The sequence below is a fragment of the Cebus imitator genome, unplaced genomic scaffold (assembly GCF_001604975.1).
Source record: "Cebus imitator isolate Cc_AM_T3 unplaced genomic scaffold, Cebus_imitator-1.0 Scaffold82, whole genome shotgun sequence".
Lineage (NCBI taxonomy): Eukaryota > Metazoa > Chordata > Mammalia > Primates > Cebidae > Cebus > Cebus imitator.
Window position 1 is genome coordinate 469,331 of NW_016107397.1, and position 21,006 is coordinate 490,336.

General features: G+C 58.0%; 2 protein-coding genes across 4 annotated transcripts in view; one reads left to right on the forward strand and one right to left on the reverse strand.

Annotated features, from left to right (window-relative positions):
• The window catches only part of STX1A (syntaxin 1A), a 20,052-nt gene extending 2,138 nt beyond the window's left edge, over positions 1-17,914 (forward strand). The window contains exons 2-10 of one of the 2 annotated variants that reach the window (XM_017533419.2): positions 8,896-8,973; positions 9,299-9,398; positions 12,071-12,145; positions 12,851-12,924; positions 13,018-13,126; positions 13,537-13,610; positions 14,395-14,532; positions 16,310-16,420; positions 16,665-17,914. In XM_017533419.2, coding sequence (XP_017388908.1) covers positions 8,896-8,973; positions 9,299-9,398; positions 12,071-12,145; positions 12,851-12,924; positions 13,018-13,126; positions 13,537-13,610; positions 14,395-14,532; positions 16,310-16,420; positions 16,665-16,742 — 837 coding nt within the window. In that variant the 3' untranslated portion in view covers positions 16,743-17,914. Of the gene's footprint in view, positions 1-8,895; positions 8,974-9,298; positions 9,399-12,070; positions 12,146-12,850; positions 12,925-13,017; positions 13,127-13,536; positions 13,611-14,394; positions 14,646-16,218; positions 16,422-16,664 lie in introns of those variants that run through there. The other variant, XM_017533420.2, reaches the window with a different exon arrangement.
• A 981-nt stretch (positions 17,915-18,895) lies between these two features.
• Positions 18,896-21,006, reverse strand: part of BUD23 (BUD23 rRNA methyltransferase and ribosome maturation factor) — a 12,733-nt gene continuing 10,622 nt past the window's right edge. Inside the window, exons 11-12 of one of the 2 annotated variants that reach the window (XM_017533421.2) lie at positions 19,398-19,487; positions 18,896-19,247 (exon numbers count right to left, since the gene is read on the reverse strand). In XM_017533421.2, the coding sequence (XP_017388910.1) occupies positions 19,193-19,247; positions 19,398-19,487 (145 nt within the window). In that variant the 3' untranslated portion in view covers positions 18,896-19,192. The remainder of the gene's footprint in view (positions 19,248-19,397; positions 19,488-21,006) is intronic. The other variant, XM_017533422.2, reaches the window with a different exon arrangement.

Below are 21,006 nucleotides of genomic sequence, written 5' to 3' on the forward strand. Positions count from 1 at the left end.
CTAGTAGCTGGGATTACAGGCGCCCACCACCACGCCCGGCTAATTATTTGTATTTTTAGCAGAGACAGGGTTTCACCATGTTGTTCAGGCTGATCTCGAACTCCTGACCTCGTGATCTGCCTGCCTCGGCCTCCCTAAGTGCTGGGATGACAGGCATGAGCCACCACTCTCGGCTGAATGCAGATCTTTTTGCTGTGTTGTCTGTCTCTGTTACTACCTCCTCACCCCCTAATTAGATGGTGAAGCCAGGCTTTGCTTTGAATGGTCTGAGGCTTCCACTCCAGACACCCCCACCCTCCCCACACAAGGCATTCAGAACCCAGGGAGGCTGTACCCATTGCTGGGTGGCCCTGCCCAGGGAGGGGTTTCTAGCAGCCTGGAGGGTGGCTGGCAGGAGCCCACGTGGGGTGGAGTGGGACAGTCAGTCTTGGTGGGGCCATCATTCCCACAAGCTGCTTTCCCTCTGGACCTGGGGTTCCCATCTGTGAAACAGGGATAGGAAAACCTAGAATCCCATTTCTTAGGACGAGATGGGGGGCCACGGGTTTCCTGACTCCAGATCCACTTTTGCAGGAGGCCTGAAACCCCAGGAATCAGAATTTTCAGCACAGAATCCCCAGGAAGAAGCTGGCACTGGCTGAGCTGGACTGGGCTAGACTGGGCTGGACTGGGCTGGGCTAGGCTGGGCTGGGCTGGACAGAGATGGTGCTGGGGACAGCGGCTGTGCACTGCTTCCAGCCCTCCCTCCCTCCCTCTTCCTCCTCCTCCTCCTTCTTTCTCCTTCTCCCCCACCCAACGCCACCACATTTGGAAGGAGGCGAAGGGAGCTTATTTATAAAAGTCACACTTGGGGAAGGAGCTGGCGTGTTTCCTCACGTTGCAGGCCCGGCCCAGCCCTCCGTGCTTCTCCAGCTCCCACCTCTCCCTCTGCAGATGGGGAGCGAAGGGGGTCACTGGGGACTAGCCAGGGGGCCTCAACACTGTTGCAGGCCCTCAGAGATCAGAAAGTCCACTCGCAGGGTACAGGTAGCAAAGAGAGACCAACACCAGGGCCAGGGTCACACAGCCAGGGAGCCCCACCCTGGCATGAGCTGCCTCCTCCCCTCAACTCAGAGACTCCCTGATTTTCTTCCTGGGGACTTTGCAGAGCTGACCTATCCCTCCCCGGGCCCAGAACGATGCTTGTTGTCTGCGTGCCAGGCTATGGAGGACAGAGGCATGGGGCCTGTTGCAGGAGGCTGAGGACGTAGCAGGGAGGGAGAGTTGGAGCAGCACAATCCTGGAAGCCTTCCTGGAAGAAGAGACCCTGGGATAGCCCAGGAGCAGGATTTGAATAGGAGGAGAGAGAGTGATCCAAAAGAGGGCACAGCTTAGTGATGGCAGAGAGATTGGAATGACCAACCAGGAGAGAATAGCAGGTGGTCCTGACTGCTGGTGTCTGGGGCCCCCTGAAGTGCCTTGAGGTCTAGACCGGAGCCTAACTCACTGGAGCAGCAAAGGCAGGCCTGGATGACGAGGCCCAGTGCCCTGCGTTGCCCACCAGTTCTCCTTCTCTCTCCTGTTGCTGGGAAGAGTCTGGTGGTTGGGAGGCAACACTGGGCGAGTTCATCCTGAATCTCCCTCTGCTCACTTCCTCATCTGCAGCACGGAGCCAGTGTTACCCACCTTGAAGTGTAGCAGGCATGAGGGTGTAAGAACAGGCGCCGGACAGGGCTCCCCTATCCTGCCTCCCATTACCTCCCGGAGCTTTCCCAGCATGAGCGATGCATTTGGGCACATTTTCATCTGGGCTGCAGATGGAACGGCCTTCCGGGACCATCTAGTCCCGCCTCCTAACTTCCAGGTCAGAACACAGGTCCAGAAAGGGCCAGGTGTTGATCCGAGGTCACTCAGCATGTAGGGGCAGAGCCCAGCCCCTTTCCATGGCCTGAAGCTGCTTCCCTGAGCCTCGCTGGGGCCCTGTGAAGGGGAAGGCTCTGCAGGGCAGGGACCTGGTGTCCACAGACCTGGAGGGTGGGGACAGGGTGAGGAGGCTCGGGTTGCACAGCCCTCTTTCCTGGAGACCCAGCTTGGCCTCTTGCACACCCCTGACTCAGCTCCGGGCCTCTCTATACTCTAGTGATATTGACTTTGATTAGTCACTTAAAAGAAGGGAAAAAAATAGCCCTTGAGGCAGACAACAGCCACTGTGCTCAGCAGTGATGAATCAATGTTGCCGGCCTGATTCCCTCCCCTGGGACAGGCCTGGAGGCTGCCTGGCCTCTGCTCCGCTTGGAGGAGTCAGACTGTTGCATTCAGGAAGGTGTCCTAGAATCTGGGAGTCTCTGCTGGGAGAGACCACCAGGGCTGCCCCGCCTCTGCCAGGGGAAGCCCAGGGCATCCGGCACACTGTGCTTCCGCCAGGGTCTGCTCTTCCTAGCACTCCACGGTAGGGAGGTAGGCAAGCACTCCCTCCCGGCCCTCCCAACTTTCATTCCTGGTTGGAGGTGGTGATTTTTTTCTAATTTTTAAAAAATTTTTTATTATTTTGAGATGGAGTCTTGCTCTGTTGCCCAGGCTAGAGTGCAGTGGCACGATCTCGGCTCACTATAACCTCTGCGTCCTGGGTTCAAGTGATTCTCCTGTCTCACCCTCCTGAGTAGCTGGGATTACAGGTGCACACCACAATGCCTGGCTAATTTTTTGTATTGTTAGTAGAGACGGGGTTTCACCATATTGGGCAAGCTGGTCTTGAGCTCCTGATCTTGTGATCTGCCTGCCTCAGCCTCCCAAAGTGCTGGGATTACAGGCGTGAGCCACTGCAGCCAGCCACCCCTATAAATTCTGATTCCATCTCTTTGGGGTGGATCCCTGGAAGCCGGGGTTTTTTTAATCCCCCCAAAGGATTCTGGTACTTGGCCAGCTTTGAGAACCACTGAATGCGGAATAATAAAACACCAGGATACTAGCTGGGCTTGGAGGCTCACGCCTGTAGTCCCAACTACTCGGGAGGCTGAAGCAGGAAAACTGCTTGGGCCCAGGAGTTTGAGACTAGCCTGAGCAACATAGTGTGACCACCATCTCCACCATCTCTACAAAAATTTAAAATTAGCTAGGTGTGTTGGCAGGTGCCTGCAGTCCCAGCTACTCTGAGGCTGGAGGATCGCTTGAGCCTGGGAGGTGAACGTTGCAGTGAGCTATGATCTTGCCACTAGACTTCAGTTTGGACAACAAAAATGAGATCCTGTCTCTAAAAAATATCAGGGCCAGGTGTGGTGGCTCACGCAGCACTTTGGGAGGCCGAGGTGGGCGGATCACCTGAGGTCAGGAATTCAAGACCAGCCTGGCCAACATGGCAAAGCCTCATCTCTACTAAAAATACAAAAATTAGCCAGGCATAGTGGCAGGCGCCTGTAATTCCAGCTACTTGGGAGGCGGAGGCAGGAGAATCACTTGAAATGAACCTGGGAGTTGCAGTGAGCTGAGATCGTGCCACTGCACTCCGGCCTGGGTGACAGAGCGAGGCTCCGTCTCAAAAATAAATAAATAAATAAGAAAAAGGTTCCAGGACAAATTGGATATTGGTTGGATGAGAGAAGAGGAGGAAGATGGCAGATGCCCTAGGTTTCTGGCTTGGGAATCCTGGAGCACCTCGGGGTGGGCAGGTCAGAGGAGGGGGCTCTGGAGGAAGAAGTGGAGCCTAGTTTTGGCCAGGAGGCAGGCAAGGGGCCCGTATGATATCTGGTCACATCCGCCCATAAGACATCTGGGCCTTTGCATTTGCGCCCCACAGTTCCAGCTGCCACCTGCACACCAAAGGGTTCCAAGTCCCCCAGCCTCCTCTACAGAGCTGTGAATGCCGCTCAGAAAGCCTTGGTAGATTCCCAAGGGAGCTGGGCCCTAATTATTCCATAGATATCTGGGTGTTTACTTTTGTTTTTTTGAGACAGGGTCTTGCTCTGTCACCTATGCTGCAGTGCAATGGCACAATCATACAGCAGCCTCGATCTCAAGGGCTCAAGCAACCCTCCCACCCCAGCCTCCTGAGTAGCTGTAATTGCAGAGGCATGCCACCACACCCAGCTAATTTTGGTATTTTTTGGTAGAGACGGGGTCTCGCTATGTTGCCCTGGCAGGTCTCAAACTTCTGGACTCAAGTGATCCTCCCACCTCAGCCTCCCAAAGTGCTGGGATTACTGCCTGAGCCACCATGCCCAGCCTGGTGCCCACCCAGGCCAGCCCAGCACATCAGGAAGACAGCATGCCAGGCTGGCCACATTACCTAGTTCCATTTTGGTCAAGAGTGTGTCTGGGCTGGGAAATAGAGGAGGTGAGTGTGGCAGTGGGGTTCTGCCATCCCACGTCCTTGTCAGTTTATTCTGGGTCCAGTGATAACTGATTATTTTTCATTTATTTATTTATTTAGAGACGGCCTCTCACTCTGTCACCCAGCTGGAGTGCAGTGGCACGATCTCAGCTCACTGCAACATCCGCCTCCCAGGTTTAAGTGATTCTCCTGCCTCAACCTCCTGAATATCTAGGATTACAGGCAGGCACCACCACACCCGGCTAATCTTTGTATTTTTAGTAGAGACTAAAAATATTATTATATTGTCCAGGCTAGTCCCAAACCCCTCTCCTCAGGTGATCCACCTGCCTCGGTCTCCCAAAGTGCTGAGATTATAGGTGTGAGCCACCTCGCCCAGCGAGAGCTGATTACATGTCTGAGTTAATCTGGAGGACATCTCTAGAATGTTGCCACCGGGCTCTGGCTTGGATGTGCATGAGGGTGCAGGGGACAACAGAGTCAGGAGCCATCAGAATCCCACAATCTGAAACAAGCATTGGAACAAATGAAGAAATGAAACAGAACAAAGGTCCTTCACGCGAACCCCAAATTCACCCCATAGTCAGTGGTTGGGAAGGACTTGGGGCTTTCCTTGACAGGAAGCACTATGTGATCACTTATCTGATCTCTGGCTATAGTAATAGAGGTAGACCATATAGAAAGAGGGAGGGGATAGGCCAGCTCTTTGGCATTGGCCAGACCACAGTCAGCAGCAGATTCAGTTTGTGTGCTATACTGTAGGAGACAGAAGCACAGTCCAACAAGCCTTGGGCAGGGGCTATAATTTGGGGGTCCCTGGGAAGGAATACTTGAGAAGAAAAATCTAGGGAGGCTATGGATGCCTGACACCTTCAGATCTATAGCAGGGGCACCCCAGCGAGAGGGCACCCACAAGTTCTTTATGGCCTGGAACTAAACCACAGGAAAGAGAAGGACTCTTAACAGTTGGGGCTGCCGGAGATGGGCCGGGCTGCTTGGGAACGCTAGTGAGCTCACTGTCACAGGCGGTATGCAAGCTGAGGCTTGAAGCTAAAGCCAAGGGGATTTTTCAGGTCCTTTAGAGCCTGAGAGTCTTTGGCCATGGCTCTAATAGGAATGTGAATGGTGTGGAAGAACGAGGTACAAGATACTGATTTGGGGGTACAGGGAGGCTTCTGGAAGGAGGTGGCATATGAGGAAGAGGGAACTGTCGCCTTTGTGGAATCAGCATCCCAGGCAGAGGGATGTGCCTGGGGGAAGCTTGGGGGACAGAAGGGGGATTATAGGGCCAGGAACTGGCTGTAGGTGTGGTGTGGTGGGGTATGATCCCAGGCTAGGGCAGCGGGATAAAGAGCAAAGCTGGGGATGAAAATTCCCAAGAACGAAGGAGGAGGAGGACCTGGGGAGAAAGTGTCCCCTTGGCCCGTCCCCTCTAGGTTATGCTTGGAGCCGTGGCTGGTTTGACCCTGGCTGAGAAGTCAGGCCTTCAGCCCTCCAGCTGGCTTAGTGGCCAATCTCAGTGCCACCTCCAGGGTAGACCTGACCTGGGTGCCCCCATCAGACCCTGGCCCTGGTCTCCCTTTCCCCAGCCCTACCCCCATAGACGGAGGGGTCAGAGGAGGGTGTGGGCATCTCTCCTGCCAGCCCTTCTGTTAGAGAAGCTTCCTCGTTCAGTCTTCAGCCTTTTGGGAGGTAGCAAGTCAGAGCTGGCCAGATGCCTGGAGAAGATACGCCCCCACTACACAGATGGGCAAGCTGAGGTCAAGAGAGGCACCAGCCAGATGCCCAGGGGTCTCTGAGGGCAGGACAGGGGTTTGGTGGGGCTGGCAGTGACTCTCGTCACTGGTAAACTCTCCTTCCACCCTTCGTCATCCACCTTCGTCCTCTGAGCGCCAGGGAAGAGAGTGCAGGATGCGGAACTCCTGGGGCCCCTTCCCAATCCGGCAGGCTGCCCAGGAGGAGGAACTGGGCTCCTCCTGGCTGTGCTCTGCCTCGGTTTCCCTAGGGAGGGCTCCTCTGACTCAACTCCTGGGCCTGCCACGGTCTAAAACGTGAAAACGGCTCCTGGATTTGTGGGGGGGCCTGGTGGGGGAGGGGTGCCACCTGGTGACAGCCACAGGCACTTGGTGGGGAGCAGGAATGAGAATTTATTTTAGCTGCTGGGGAGGTGGTGTGATATCTTGAAGAGAGGAGGCCCCTCTGAGCCGCCTCTATCAAAGCTTCCACCCACCCCCTCTCCCAATGAGTCCCCCCACTTTGCTGGTGTGATGGGAGCAGCGAGCCCCAGGGGCACAGCCTGTCACAGAACATGCTCAGGCCGGGCGCGGTGGCTCAAACCTGTACTCCCAGCACTTTGGGAGGCCAAGGTGGGAAGATCACTTGAGCCCAAGAGTTCGAGACCAGACTGGGAAACTCAGTTGGACCCTGTCTCTACAAAAAAAATAAAAAAGAAAAAAATTAGCTGGGTGTGGTGGCATGCACCTATAGTCCCAGCTGCTTGGGAGGCTGAGGGGAAAGGATGTCTTCAGCCTGGGAGGTCAAGGCTGCAGTGAGTTGTGGTTGTGCCACTGCACTCCAGTCTGGGTGACAGAGCAAGACCCTGTCTCAATCAATCAATCAGTCAAACGAACAAACATGCCCTGCTTCCCCAGTCTTCCTCAGCCCTCCCTTCACGCAGCCAGGTGTCACTGTCCCCATTGCACAGAAGAGCAAACAGCCAGAGGGGTCAAGGCCCAGCCTGATGAGTCCCCTCACTCTGGGCCAGGCAGTGGTCTCTCCAGTGAGGCAGAAATGAGGTGGGAACAAGACCAGGCAAGGTGGCTCATGCCTGTAATCCCAGCACTTTGGGAGGCCGAGGCAGGTGGATCACTTGAGGTTAGGAGTTCGAGACCAGCCTGGCCAACATGGTGAAAACCCATCTCTACTAAAAACATAAAAATTAGGGCCAGGCGCGGTGGCTCATGCCTATAGTCCCAGCACTTGGGAAGCCAAGGCGGGCAGATCACAAGGTCAGGACTTCGAGACCAGCCTGGCCAACATGGTGAAACCCCATCTCTACTAAAAATACAAAAATTAGCTGGGCGTGGTGGCAGGCCTGTAGTCCCAGCTCCTCTCTACTCTCTCAGGAAGCTAAGGCAGGAGAATTGCTTGAACCCAGGAGGCGGAGGTTGTAGTGAGCCGAGATCACAACACTGCACTCCAGCCTGGGCAACAGAGGGACTCTGTTTAAAAAAAAAAAAAAAAAAGAATGAGGTGGAAACAAGCGCTGAGCCTCAGGCTGAGAGACGTCAGTCCCTGACCCAGAATGGCCACCCCGGATAGCCTTGCCTTGGCTGCAGAGAGAGACGCTGGTCCGCAGGGTGGGCTGACCCTGCCCGACTCATGGTGTGAGGTAGACAGTAATGTCCATGTCCAGCATGCCGGGAAGTCAGAAGTATAATTACCCCCTCCCCATGATGGGGGTGGCTTTTGTACAGCAGCTCCTGGGCGGTGGGGTGAGGCCGGCACCTGTGGCTGAGGCCTAAGGCAGGACTCGAGCCAAGTGGCAACATGACTGGCCCCTCATGCCTGCCGGGCCCAGGTCTGGGGCGGAAGGAGGCAGAGTGAGGTCCAATGTCAAGATTGACAGGGAGGCCAGGTGCAGCCAGCTCACACCCATAATCCTAGCACTCTGGAAGGCTGAGGAAGGAGAATCACTTGAGGCCAGGAGTTCAAGACCAGCCTGGGCAACATAGTGAGACCCCCCCCAACCACCGTCTCTACAAAAATGAAAATTAAATTTAAAAATGGTTTTACAAAAAGACAGACAAGAGATTCTTATGAGATCTTCTGAGCCATCCCACCTCTGGGCTGAGGTTTAGTGGTGCCCAGGCCTGGGACGGAGTGGGCAGGCTTCCTTCCCGTTACGGGTCCCCCGCTGGAAAGGGAGCTTGGGACCTCTGGGCTCCACCTGAATTAAAACCACTGGGGCCACTCGTGGTTGTGCACACCTATATTTCCAGCTACTTGGGAGGCTGAGGTGGGAGGATCAATTAAGCCCAGGTGTTTAAGACTGCAGTGAGCTGTGATTGTACCCCTGCATTCCAGCCTGGGTGACACAGCAAGACCTCCATTCTAAAAATGTGTGTGGGTGCGTGGGGGTGTGTGTGCATGTGTGCAAGCACATGTGTGTGTACAAACCACTGGCCAGGAGAGTAGAGAATGCTCGTTCCAGGCAGCTGTCCCAAGGGCCTAGGGGACCCAGAGGGCCCAGACAGAGGGGCTGGCCCCAGGCTTGATTGCCTCCCCAGCTGCAGGGAGAGGGAGGGCGGATAGGCGGGGGAGGGAGTCCCTGGCCCAGAGGCTGAGCTTTGGCCTTGTCACCAGTGTGCCAGGGAAGGTTCCTCTCTTTCTGCCCAGCCCCCAGTGGTCCTCCAGGTCTTCCTGTGGCTGAGAGCGGAGGGCACGGCCAGGCCTGTTCTTGTCCCTGCCCAGAGGCCTCCAGGGAGAGGGGTAGGGGTGGGGCTCTGGCGCTGCACCCTGGGCACCTGTGTGTGTGTACAGGTGGGTCCTGTACACACATCCACTCATGTGTACACAACCCCGAACAGGCCAAGGACAGCGATGATGATGATGATGTCGCTGTCACCATGGACCGAGACCGCTTCATGGATGAGTTCTTCGAGCAGGTGGGAGCCAGCACACCCCACCTGCCCCGTACACTGGCAGACCTCGGGGGGCCTCTCACACACCCGCACCCGGCTCAGCAGCTCTGGGGTGCCAATGAATGAACCGTTTTGAGGGTGAATAGATGGAAGCTCAGAGCAGAGCTAAATCTGGGATCGCACTCCTCCCCATCTGGTCTGGAAGGACACACCCCACCGCACCCCAGCACCTGGAGCCTGCCCATCCTGTCCCTGAGCCCAGACCGCAGCCCTGCTCTGGGCCAGCCCTGGGCCCTAGAAGCCTTCTCCCCCGATTTCCTCCTCCTGACCACCCGGCCTTGGTCCGCAGGTGGAGGAGATTCGAGGCTTCATTGACAAGATCGCAGAGAACGTGGAGGAGGTGAAGCGGAAGCACAGCGCCATTCTGGCCTCCCCCAACCCTGACGAGAGTGAGTGTGGGGTCGGGGACAGGTTTCAGGCCCCACAGGTCTCCCGAAGGGGCTGCTGCCAGGGAGGCTTCACAGGACCTCAGCAGCCTTCATGGCTGGTGGGCTTAGGTGTGCCTGGGCTGGCCAGGGTTGGAAGGGTTTCATGAGAAGCTTTTGAAATGCTGCTGTCCCCAGCCTGGAATTGGGGGGTCAGTACCCAGCATCCCAGGCCAGCCAGACCAGGTCTCCATGAAGACTTGGCTGGTGGGAGAGGCGATCGGCCCCACCCTTCCCAGGTGAACTGGCTGTGCTCTAAGGCAACCAGGCTGGCTGCAGCCCTAGGCTTCTAGGAGCGAGGGAGGGAAGAAGGGAGCTGTCTGTGATCGATAGGAACCCTCAGCCCAGCCCCGCCCCTCCCCTCGACTCCCAGGGGAGCAGATGGCAGCTCTGAGGCGTCAGCGCTGTGGGAGGGCAAGCTGGCCAAGCAGGCAGAACTTCCGGAAAGAACTGGCAGCCCTGGCCCCTGGCCACGTGGCACCCTGGGGGCGGGCATTCTCAGGGCTCCAGGAAGTCACCCCTCTCCATCCAGGATGGGAGCCTGTGTGGGTCAGGCTTGCACTCTGCCCCCAGACAGGTCCCCCTGACCTGGCCCTCTCGTTCCTGTTGTGATGTTAGTCACTCTCCTGAGAGCTGCCAGGCTGATGGCATAGGTGCAGGCCCGCCTGGGTCCCCTCCTCTGGAGGGGGGCTCACCCGGAGTCCCAGGGATGCAGCATCAGCTGTTTGAGGGAGGAAGGCCGTGGCCACCCAGGTGCCCGGGCTCAAGTATTCTCACCTCCAGCAGGGCCTCCCCGTCCATACCCCAAGCCCACTTGGGCATCTTCCAGAACCCGGAGTAAATCCCTCCACAGTGCATGAACCAAGGTCAAGGTCACACCAATCAAGCCAGTGCCCCGCCCTCGGAAGGCAAAATAGGTCAGGTGGGAGCAGGGTAGATTGCCTCAGAAAGGCCAGGAGGGAGAGAGGGACGCCCAGGGCTCACCACGCTGCGCTCCTTGCCTGAGAGATTTGTTGGATGGCAGCATGAGACGGATGCTCGTGCGTCTGGAGGTATCTGGGTCACCGTGTGTGTGTGTCCCTGTGTGGGGGTGCTCCTGTTCAGGGTCAGAAGGTGGCTGATTGTGGGGTGGGAACAGAGGGCTCTAAAGAGCAGGGGAGGGGCCTGTCACTGCGGGCAGGTGAGGTGGTCATGGGGCAGCAGAGCTGTCTGCTTCATACCTCGGGTTCCCGCAGGCCACCTCCTGCACCGTCTCCCACCTCGGTGTCAAGCACAGTCACAGGGACTGGTTCTGAGTCACCACCCGTGAGCCGAGCAGTTGAGACCTGGTGGAGTCCCAGGCTCTCGCCAAGGGGAGGGGGCTCATGTTGGGGGTTCTAGGGCACAAGTGGCGCAGACTTAAGGAGAAGTCTCAAGGAAAGACGGCAGTGAGTGGGGGGCTCTCCTGGGCAAGGCGGGCTCTGCCTCCTCGGGGCTGCCATCCGGCCTGGGCTATTTTCGGTCTGAGCAAAAGAGGCTGAGACGTCAGAGCAGCTGGTAACCGAGTTTTCCTTTGTTCCTACGGATGAGGCGCCCTCCTCCGCGCCTCGGAACCCCCCCTTCTGTGCTCCACCCCATAGCATTCCACTTGAGAGGTGACCCCATCCAAGGCCTTCCTCATAGACCTCTGTGACCACCCCTCCCCGTCCCTCTAGGACAAACCCCAGCCCCAGAGGCTGGCGGAGGGGTGGGTGGGAAAGTGACAGCCGGAGCTCAGTCCTGGCTTCTCCCAGGGCGGAGTCCTGGGGATGTCCTGAGACTAGGGTGTTGCCAGGAGCACCCCCAGGGGAGGCAGCTGTCTTGCCCCACTTTTCCAGCCAGCTCCTCTTAGGGAGGGGGTGAGCTGGGCACCCCACGGCCTCTGCCAGCTTTAGGGAGATGGTTCTAGCCAGAACAAGGGCCACACGACACTACCCACCGCCCTCCAACTTCACAAGGGCCCCAGCTACTTGCCACGGCCAGGGCCGACTGTGCCCACCTCTTTGAACCTGAGGGCCCACATCAGTGCCCACCCAGGCCATCCGCCCCTTGTCCGCTTCCACCTGCCGGGCACTTAGCACCGAGGGAGGTGCAGCTTTGTGGAAATAGCTGTCTGCCCCACCCAGAGTGTTTGAGCCTGCAACTCAGGAAGCGCGAGGTGGGGGAGGCTTTCTGCCACCCCTGGTCCCCTGTCAGCCCCCTGGCTGGGCTATGTGCCCCCCTGAACCAGTAGGTAACACCAGGTGAGCCCGAACCCCCCACCTTCAACTCCAACAAGCATCAAGTCCCTGTTCCTTGCGCCAACTCCAGCATCGCCAGCTGCTCCACAATTATTTCTGCCTTAAATTTAGACCCATCTGTTATCTCCAGGGGGTGGGGGCGCCGGCGAAGGAGGAAGGGAGGCTCCTCTGAAGACAGCACAAGAGGGGGTGAGGCTGCAGCTGGTGTGGCCCTGGTCCAGAATTGGGGGTACAAGCAGAGCCCTAGCCAGGGGAACAGGGGAGAACTGGGATCTACCGAGAACCCCCCCGTTGGGTCCCCCGTGCCAGAGGCTGAGCCTGAACATCAATCCTTGGGGGAGCCTAGGAGGTCGACCCCCACCCTTTCTACCTCCCCAGAGACGAAGGAGGAGCTGGAAGAACTCATGTCGGACATAAAGAAGACAGCGAACAAAGTCCGATCCAAGTTAAAGAGTGAGTCAGGCTTGTCTGGGGTGGGTGGGGGGTATTCTAGGCCTGCTTCCTCTGGGTAGCCCATGGGGTTTTGCTCGCCTTGAGGGGGTGTGCCGGATCTTGCTTTCCTTTCTGAGGGTGATGTCATGTACCCATTCACTCAACAGCTACTTGGCAAGGCCCATTGGTGCCAGGCTCTGGGCTGGGCCCAGGGACACACCCGCCGGAGGCTTTGTGGAGGGAGTACTCCACTCTGGGTGGGCACTGCCCCTCACTTCTGCTAAAGAGGTTTAAAGAAGTGGCCAGCACTTCCTGGTCTCATGCAGAAGCCCCGTATGCTGGGTGAACCCAGACAGGCACACCCCATGCCCTGCAGGAGGGCCCCCCCTTGGCTCTCCCCACTGTGGACATGGCCCCTCCTACACAGCCAGCCTCTCTGAGCAGAAAGGGGGCGGTATCAAGGCACAGGGTGGCCAGAGCTACCAGACATCATGCACATGCAGAGCTTGGAGGTGTGCATTTACACACGTGCACACACCACACCGCGTCACAGCTGGAAGGGCCTTTGTAGGCCCCTCCTCCATCAGTGCCTGGCACTGACCCCACAAGCCACAGGCCACACACATACCCCAGGGGAGGTCAGGAGGTGGATAGATACTGGGTGTGCGGGTCGGGGGCGAGGGTGAAGGGGGCTGGTTGTGACTCAGCAGCCACCTATGCCCGCAGGCATCGAGCAGTCCATCGAGCAGGAGGAAGGCCTGAACCGCTCCTCGGCTGACCTGAGGATCCGGAAGACACAGGTGCGGACCGGGAGTCTAGGGTGGGCGGGCACCTGAGTTTCTGGGTCGGTCCCTGCAGGGCCTGACACCTGTACCTCCATCTCGGGCCCCCAGCACTCCACGCTATCCAGAAAGTTTGTGGAGGTCATGTCGGAGTACAACGCCACGCAGTCGGACTACCGCGAGCGCTGCAAGGGCCGCATCCAGAGGCAACTGGAGATCAGTGAGCTGGGGGCGGGGCCCAGGGCTTGGGGGCGGGGCCGAGGCAGCTGCTGAGTTAGGGGCCGAAGGGGCGGGGCCGAGGCTGCTGCTGAGTTAGGGGCTGAAGGGGCGGGGCCGAGGCAGCTACTGAGTTAGGGGCCGAAGGGGCGGGGCCGAGGCTGCTGCTGAGTTAGGGGCTGAAGGGGCGGGGCCGAGGCAGCTACTGAGTTAGGGGCCGGGGGGAGCAGGGCTTGAGGCAGCTGCTGAGTTAGCTGGGGGGCGGGGCCCGAGGCTGCGATTGAGCTTGCAGCTGGGGGGGCGTGGGCCTGGTACTGGAGGGGCGTGGGCCTGGTACTGGAGGGGGCGGGGCCCAGTGGTGCTTCTGAGCTCCCCGGAGAGGGCTGGGCTCAGTGTGACCCCTCTTGCTTGCAGCTGGCAGGACCACGACCAGTGAGGAGCTGGAGGACATGCTGGAGAGTGGGAACCCCGCCATCTTTGCCTCTGGTGTGAGTGTGGGCCCCACCCCTCCTGCCATGACCCCCACACCATGTTCCCCACGACGATGTCCCCTAGTGTTGGGTCTGGACAGTATTTGGACACAGGCCCTTTGTAAGGCAGGTTTTAGGGAAGGAAGAGTTCCAGAGAGGGGAAAACACCAGGCTGAGGTCACATAAATGTCAGTGGCAAAGGTGGACTCAAGACCCCTGCCTCCTAATGCCTCCCAATTGCATCCACTTCCTTTCGCTGGCAGCCAAGGGCTCCACCTCTTATCCTTGGGCCCTTTCCCCTCCTGGAGGACATTTGGCCATCACTGCGTTCATGTGAAGCCGAGCAGGGGTGCTCCCTGAAGGAGGTGGCACACAGGTGTTCAAGGCAGTTTGGGGCTGTGAGTTCCAGGAGAGAGGGGAGAGGCAGCACATTCAGTGTTGGGGAAGGGATGGGGAAGGGATGAGAGAAAAACGGTTCCAGGCCTGGGTCCACGGGGCAGTCAACTTGGGCTCTGCAAAACGCTGGTGATAACGACTGTCACTGAGCACTTGCTCTCTGGCCAGCACAGGTGGAGAGTGTCACTAGCCCCAGGTTACCGGTAGGAGATTGAGTTGCAGAGAAAGTAGGTAACAGCTAGCAGGTGGCAGAGCCAGACAGCAAGGCGAGGAGGGCGGTGGCTCAGGAAGAAGCCTCTGGCCCCCTTCAGGAGCAGCTCTGCCCGTGCCAGCCGCCCTCGCCCTTGGCCCTCTGCCCTGCCCCTCAGCAGGCCTCTGGGTCCCAGCCCCCTGCTCCCACCCCCAGATCATCATGGACTCCAGCATCTCAAAGCAGGCTCTGAGTGAGATTGAGACGCGGCACAGCGAGATCATTAAGCTGGAGAACAGCATCCGTGAGCTGCATGACATGTTCATGGACATGGCCATGCTCGTGGAGAGCCAGGTGAGCGCTGGGCCCCCGTCCTCCACTCCAGCCCGCAGCAGCACCTGGGGCTGCCCTAACCTCGCCCTTTCTGCCCGACACGCTGCCCTGCCGGGGAGGGACCAAATTCTCAGGTAACCACTCGCCCAGTTGAAACTGCCGCCAGGGCCCTGCCCCCAGGAAGGCCCCTGTCCTCTGCATGGCTCTGCTTGGACTTCAAGGACCCCAGGCCCTGCATGGCCCCACCCCCCACACCCCGCTGTCTCTCCTTCCCCTTCTGTTTCCTCATGGGGCCACCGTGGGCCAGGCATTTCCCCAGGGACTGAAGGCATGGCAGTGACCAGGACAGCCGAGGGACCTGCTTCCTGGAGTGAATGCCTATTGGGCAAAAGGACTGCCTAAGAACAGATGGAAGGTTCTCCACTGGGCTCACACTTGAATGAGCCACCTGGAGGGCTTAGGGTAGTTTTCCAGGTCCCTGTTGCAGAGGCTGGCAGGTGAGGTGGAGGCCCCAGCAGGTGCCTCTCTGACAGGCTCAAAGGTGACGCCGCTGCCACTACAGATCCAGTTACACTTGGAGTAACACCATGACCATGATGGCTTGGCCGCCCTGGTTGCAGTGAGTGGTCAAGGAAGGCCTCTCAGGAGGAGGCATTGAGCTGATGGTGGAAAGAGTGAAAAGGAGCCAGCTGTGCAGACTTCCCAGGGGAAGATGAAGAGCTGGCCCCAGCAACACTAAGGTCCCGAGCCCAGCAAGAGTCGGACTTATTTCAGGAACAGAAAAAGGAGGTCCATGCCTCGAGGGCACGAGGAGGGTCCGAGCTGAGATGAAGCCGGAGAGGAGGCGGACGGAGCCTTGGCAGGCAGTGCTGGGGAATTTGCAGTCTCTTCTATACTGGAGGGGGTTTGAGAGGCTTGTTTTTTATTTTAGCAAAAAATAGGATCTTGCTGTGTTGCCCAACCTAGTCTCAAACTCCTGGGCTCAAAGTGATCCTCCCACCTCAGCCTCCCAAAGTGCTGGGATCATAGATGTGAGCCACAGCACCTGGCCAGGTTGGAATGTTTTAAGTATGGGAGTGATGTGACCTTGGTTTCCGTAAGCAGGCCGTGAGGAGGCTGCTGCTGCCGCCATCTGGTGAGAAACAGACCATGGTGACATGGATGCCAGTGAAGGCGATGGATGGACTTGGAGAGGGAGACACGCCCTAGTAGTCTTGTGGGGCATGGTCACGGTCAGATTGGCCTCTAGGGGCAGCATGGGACCAGATCACAGGGCTCAAGAGGACTGTTGGGCTGGGAAGGGGGTTCCTAAAGATTGAAGACCCCAGACAGCAGACAGAGCTAGATGGAGGCGTCATGCTTGACGATCGATGGTGGCGTAGGGAGGCTCACCTGTGGTCACCTCAGGAGCTATGGCCAGGGCAGCCCAGACTCCAGCATGCCCACTCCTGCCCCCACCTTCCCCTGCCTGGCACTGCCACCTCTCTAACACCTGTCACGGTGTCAGTCCCCTGCTGAGTGTTCTCTGCATGGTCCCCAACCCTCGGCTGAGACTGCATGGCCAGCTCCACCTCCAGGATTGCTGCTCTGCGGGGAGATGTGGGAGCTGCCTTGGGGAGCCTGCCTGGCTCTCTATACCCTGCCCAGGGTGCCTGACCCACATGAGCAGCTGTACCCCGTCCATCTCATGCCCCTTTTTCTCTCTAGCCTCAGGAGGCTTTCCTGAAGTCCTGCCCTGAGCCCCGACCCAACCCTGAGGAGGGGGCCCTCTGGAGCTCCGGTGCCCCCGGCCCTGCAGGGGGAAATGATTGACAGGATCGAGTACAATGTGGAGCATGCGGTAGACTACGTGGAGAGAGCTGTGTCTGACACCAAGAAGGCCGTCAAGTACCAGAGCAAGGCACGCCGGGTCAGTAGCACAGCCCTGCCCAAGCCATGCCCCAGCACCCATTAGGGATCCCAAGCCATCCCACATCTCTTCCCCATCCCGCCTCTCCTCCCACTCTTGGGAGCTCCCCATGACAGCCCCCTCCCAGGCCATCACCTTCCCCCACTTGGATCCCCCCGACTCTCAAGCCCTCAGCCTTTGCCGTAGTCCCTCCCCCCCTGCTGCCACCTCTGTCTGAGGCCTCTCCTGCCCGCCCCCCACGCAGAAGAAAATCATGATCATCATCTGCTGTGTGATCCTGGGCATCGTCATCGCCTCCACGGTCGGGGGCATCTTCGCCTAGAAGCCACCCAAACTGCCACTCCACTCCGGGTGGGCCACTCCGAGGAGGCCCTGGCTGCTACCGCCTGGCTGGGCTGCCCTCCCCACCCCCGTCTCTTGCTCAGAGCACCGTCCCTCCCAGCCCTTATGCTCCCTTCTCTGCCATGGGTCCTCCGTCCCCGCCCTGTGTCGTGTGCATGATCTGTGAGTGTGCGTCTGTACGGAAGAGGCGAGGGAGGCAGCCAGCGGGGTGTGGCACAGTGTGCACAGTGAGGGGCAGACCCAGGCAGGGCCGCCGGGGTGACACAGGCCACCCTTCCCTACCTTTAGTGACTCAGTGGCTCCAAGGGTCCGCTCTTCCCTGGGGACCCAACCTTGCCTCCAACTCACCTACCCTGTCCTTTGGCCTCTCCAGCTGTCCCCACAAGCAGAGCCCTGAGGGGTGGGGACCAGCTGGCCACATGGTGCTGCTTTTCAGGTTAGGGGAGAGGTGGCCCTGACGGATAGCCCAGCTCCGAGCCTCAATTGTCGATCACTGCCAGGGAGGCTCAGGCTGCCGTGGCTCCAGGCTCCCTCCCCTGCCGAGGGGCAAAGTCCATCGGGTCAGGGGTCTCCGCTTCCCTTCCCACATTCCTCCAGCCCCAGGAGCAATCCCTTGGGCTGGGCCTGACCCAAGGTGTCCCTCTGGAAGCCACCCCAGCAGCTAGGAAGACAGAGCAGGCTGCAGTCAGGCCCTCGAGCCAGTGTTGCATGTTTGGGATGGTGGCCCCTGCTGTCTTGCGCTCTGGGAAGTAAGATGTCGTTTCAGGCCTGCAGTATCATTCTGCCCTTGCCGTCCCCCATCAATGTACCACGTGGGTGTCTGTCAGGTGTCCCAGATGCAGTATTCAGCAGCCAGCCGGGGAGGGCTACCTCCTCCTCCTCACCACCTTGGGGCTTCTCATGGGAAATGTGTCCCCACCGCAGGACCCCCTCCCTGTGGACAGGCAGGGAGATGCATGCGAGTGCATGCAGCAGGGATGGGACTGTGTGTGCCCCACCCTCCCTCGGCTTTACTCCTGCCCAGTGACTGTGACCACTGTCCGTGCTGCCTTCAACAGCGATTCCCCAGAACCCCTTCACCAAAGGTCTTGGTACAACCAGCTGCCCATTTTGTGAAATTTTTATGTAGAATAAACATTTGTATCTGTACCAGGCCTCTGTTCTAGGTTTTTTCCCCAGATCTTCTGGGGGGAAACCCTAGGAGGGTTTTCGCTATTGCCCAAGCTGGCCTCCCACAGAGCTGGGACCACAGGTTGCACCTGGCCTGGCTGCTCTGGACTTCTTGCCATCTGCAGTGTCACAGTCTTAAAACTTGAGGATGCATGGATGTGGCTCTTAAGAGGAAGGCCTCAGAGGCAAAGGGTCCCAACTCAGCCTCAACCCCACCCAGGGCCTTCAAATTCCTCAGACCTGTCTCTGGCCATACAATGGAGACAGCCAGGCCTTAGTCCATGAGAACAGGCCGAGACCATGCTCAAGGCCTGGAATCTGACACCTGCAGAAGACCCCAATTCAAGGTTTAGATCCTCATACCCCAAGCCTCACCCCTCTCCCTGACAACCCAGCCCCTCTGGCCCCTGCACCCACTCCCAAATGCCTTAAGCCACCGAAGCCCTGATCATTTCTGTACCGCAACACCCAGGATCTTGCCCCTCTTCCCACATGGCCCGAAAGGCTCAAGCAACCAGTAGACCTCTTCTCCCATCACAGCCTGCCGGATGGTCCCACACTACCCCAGAGCAGGACCAGCCCTTTCCAACCACTAGCAAGGGGACAAGGAGATCAGCCCAAGACGTCCATGCGCTAGACTAGCTGGCAGCTGACTGTGCAGCTCAGTGCCACAGGTGAGGCTGGGGCCGCTGGACTGGCAAGGCCTTCACAGCAAGGGAAACCAGACTGGCCGGCAGGCACCACTAACATTTCATCTGGGCCCTCTTCCCCACTTTGCTTAGTGTGAGATGATGTAGTCATATAAGCCCCAAATTAAAGGAAACTGTGTTCCTTGCAAATTCGAAGAATGTTTTCATGCATGGAAGTTTTTTAAACTTAATAACTGCCTGGGGAGTCGTGCAGTAGCCCAACAGAGGAACCCAAGTTTGGTGAGAAGCGGAGCCGGGAGATGCCAGAGTTTCACAAAAGGAATTTTTACTTCTTGCTTTTAAACAAAGAGATATATATTTTTTTTTTGCCCCTAGAAACGAGGTCTCACTATGTTGCCCAGGCAGGTCTAAAACTCCTGGCCTCAAATGATCCTCCCGCCTCAGCCTCCCAAGGTGCTGGGATTACAGGCATGAGCCACCATGCCCAGCCCAGAGAACTTTTTTTACTGCAGGAAACATTTAGAACTTTTCTAAAATACTACTTTGTCAGCGGAACACTTCAGTATAGAAAACTACGGAGGCAAGCGCCTGTCCAGAACCGCGTGCTGACTTAGAAGCGCGGCTTGCGCTTGCGGCCGGTGTACCGGGTATCAGGTCTGACTTCCCTGTGCAGAAAAGGAACAGGACAGTCTCAGAAAAAAAGATCAAAGCAGCCCTGGACTCTTCAAATTCAAGGGAACTCTTAGTGGCAACAGGTCTCCACTCCCATCCCTACCCCCCCATCCCACCCTGCCAGTTCCCAGTCTGGCACTCACCTGCCCTGGCGCCTGTGCCGCTCCTTCTTCTCCAGCACCCACGCCCGGCTCTTCCTCACCATTGCCCGCCTCAACAACCTGAATGGGACCCTGCGGTGGAGACGCAGCTATGAGCTAATTGATGACGCTGCCTGGCTGGCCCCCACGTGAATCCATGGCAAACTTCCCTCTGAGTCTGGTGGCCTCGGATGCCCCTTCCCTCAAAGGTTCCACCTTCCGCACTCCAAGTCCCCACTCGGCATCCACGGCAGTTAATGGGAAGGGAGGGCAGGCCGGGCCAGGCATGGAGAGCTCAAGGCCAGCGAGCAGCCTGTTCCCTCTTTGGGAAGCAGCTAAGCAGCAGTAAGCAAGCCGCTTTCTACCCATGCAGTGATGCATCACCACCGGGACTTCAAGTGCACAGGCCACAGTTCACGGCAGGAGCTCAGGGTCCACAGTTTGGGGGCAGAAAACCAGGACGGAAAGGAGAGGCTGAAAAGGCAGGACTAAGAGATGTTGAGGGAAGAAGGAAAAAGGACTGGAGTAACCCCAAAGACCCCTGCGACCATCAGGAGAAACCAGAGACAGGGTGAACCAAAGAGCTGCCAGTTGGATGCCTGAACCTGATGGGCCAGCACAAAGCAGGAGCAGATGCAGAGCAGGGCTGGAGAGACAGGAGGACTCACCTCAAGATTCTAGAAGGAGTACAAAGTGGGGGCAGAATGGCAAACGGGGCAAGAAGTGAGCCATGGGAGAAGCAGCAAGAGAGAAAGTCATCAAGGGAGATAAAGGGAGGAGGTAAAGACAGAGTGCCCCGAAGCACAGGTTCCCAAGGGAGAAGTGGGCGCCCATTCCTCCAGGGGCACATGAGAGGCATGGGAGTGTGGAGGCCAGGAGGAAGGGAGGAACAGGCCAAAAAAATACAGCCTGGAGACTGATCAGGTAAAGGCTTAAAACACTTACTTTCATTCACCTATGTATTTATAACAAGTGTCCTGACTGTGGTCAGACTGAGGTGACAGTAAGAGGAGCCCCTCCCCTGCCCTCTACCTCATCTGAGGAACTCAATGAGCCCACAGAACCAGGATGGCAAGGTACATGCTGGGCACGGTGAGTCCTGGCCAACAGGCTCTGCACCCTCAACACACTGCTAAGACGGGTGGCACTATCGCTGCTTTCCAGATAGCTGAGGAATGGAGGCTCAGGTCATTCAACTTACCCACGTTTACTTTTAGGACATACCGTCTGAAGACACCAGTGTGAGGACAAGAGGGATCCTAAGGTGCATGGAGGAGCTGAGGCAATGTGTACTTCCCCTGTGAGGGAGGAGATGGGGGTGGCTCCCTGGGAGCGCGAGGCGGGCACCTGAAAGAAGGGGCATTCCGGAAGGACCCCCAGCTCCCCATGGGGAATGGGCTAGGGAAGCTAAGAAAAATGACCAGGCCGGGCGCGGTGGCTCAAGCCTGTAATCCCAGCACTTTGGGAGGCCGAAGCGGGTGGATCACGAGGTCAAGAGATCGAGACCGTCCTGGTCAACACGGTGAAACCCCGTCTCTACTAAAAATACAAAACATTAGCTGGGCATGGTGGCGCATGCCTGTAATCCCAGCTACTCAGGAAGCTGAGGCAG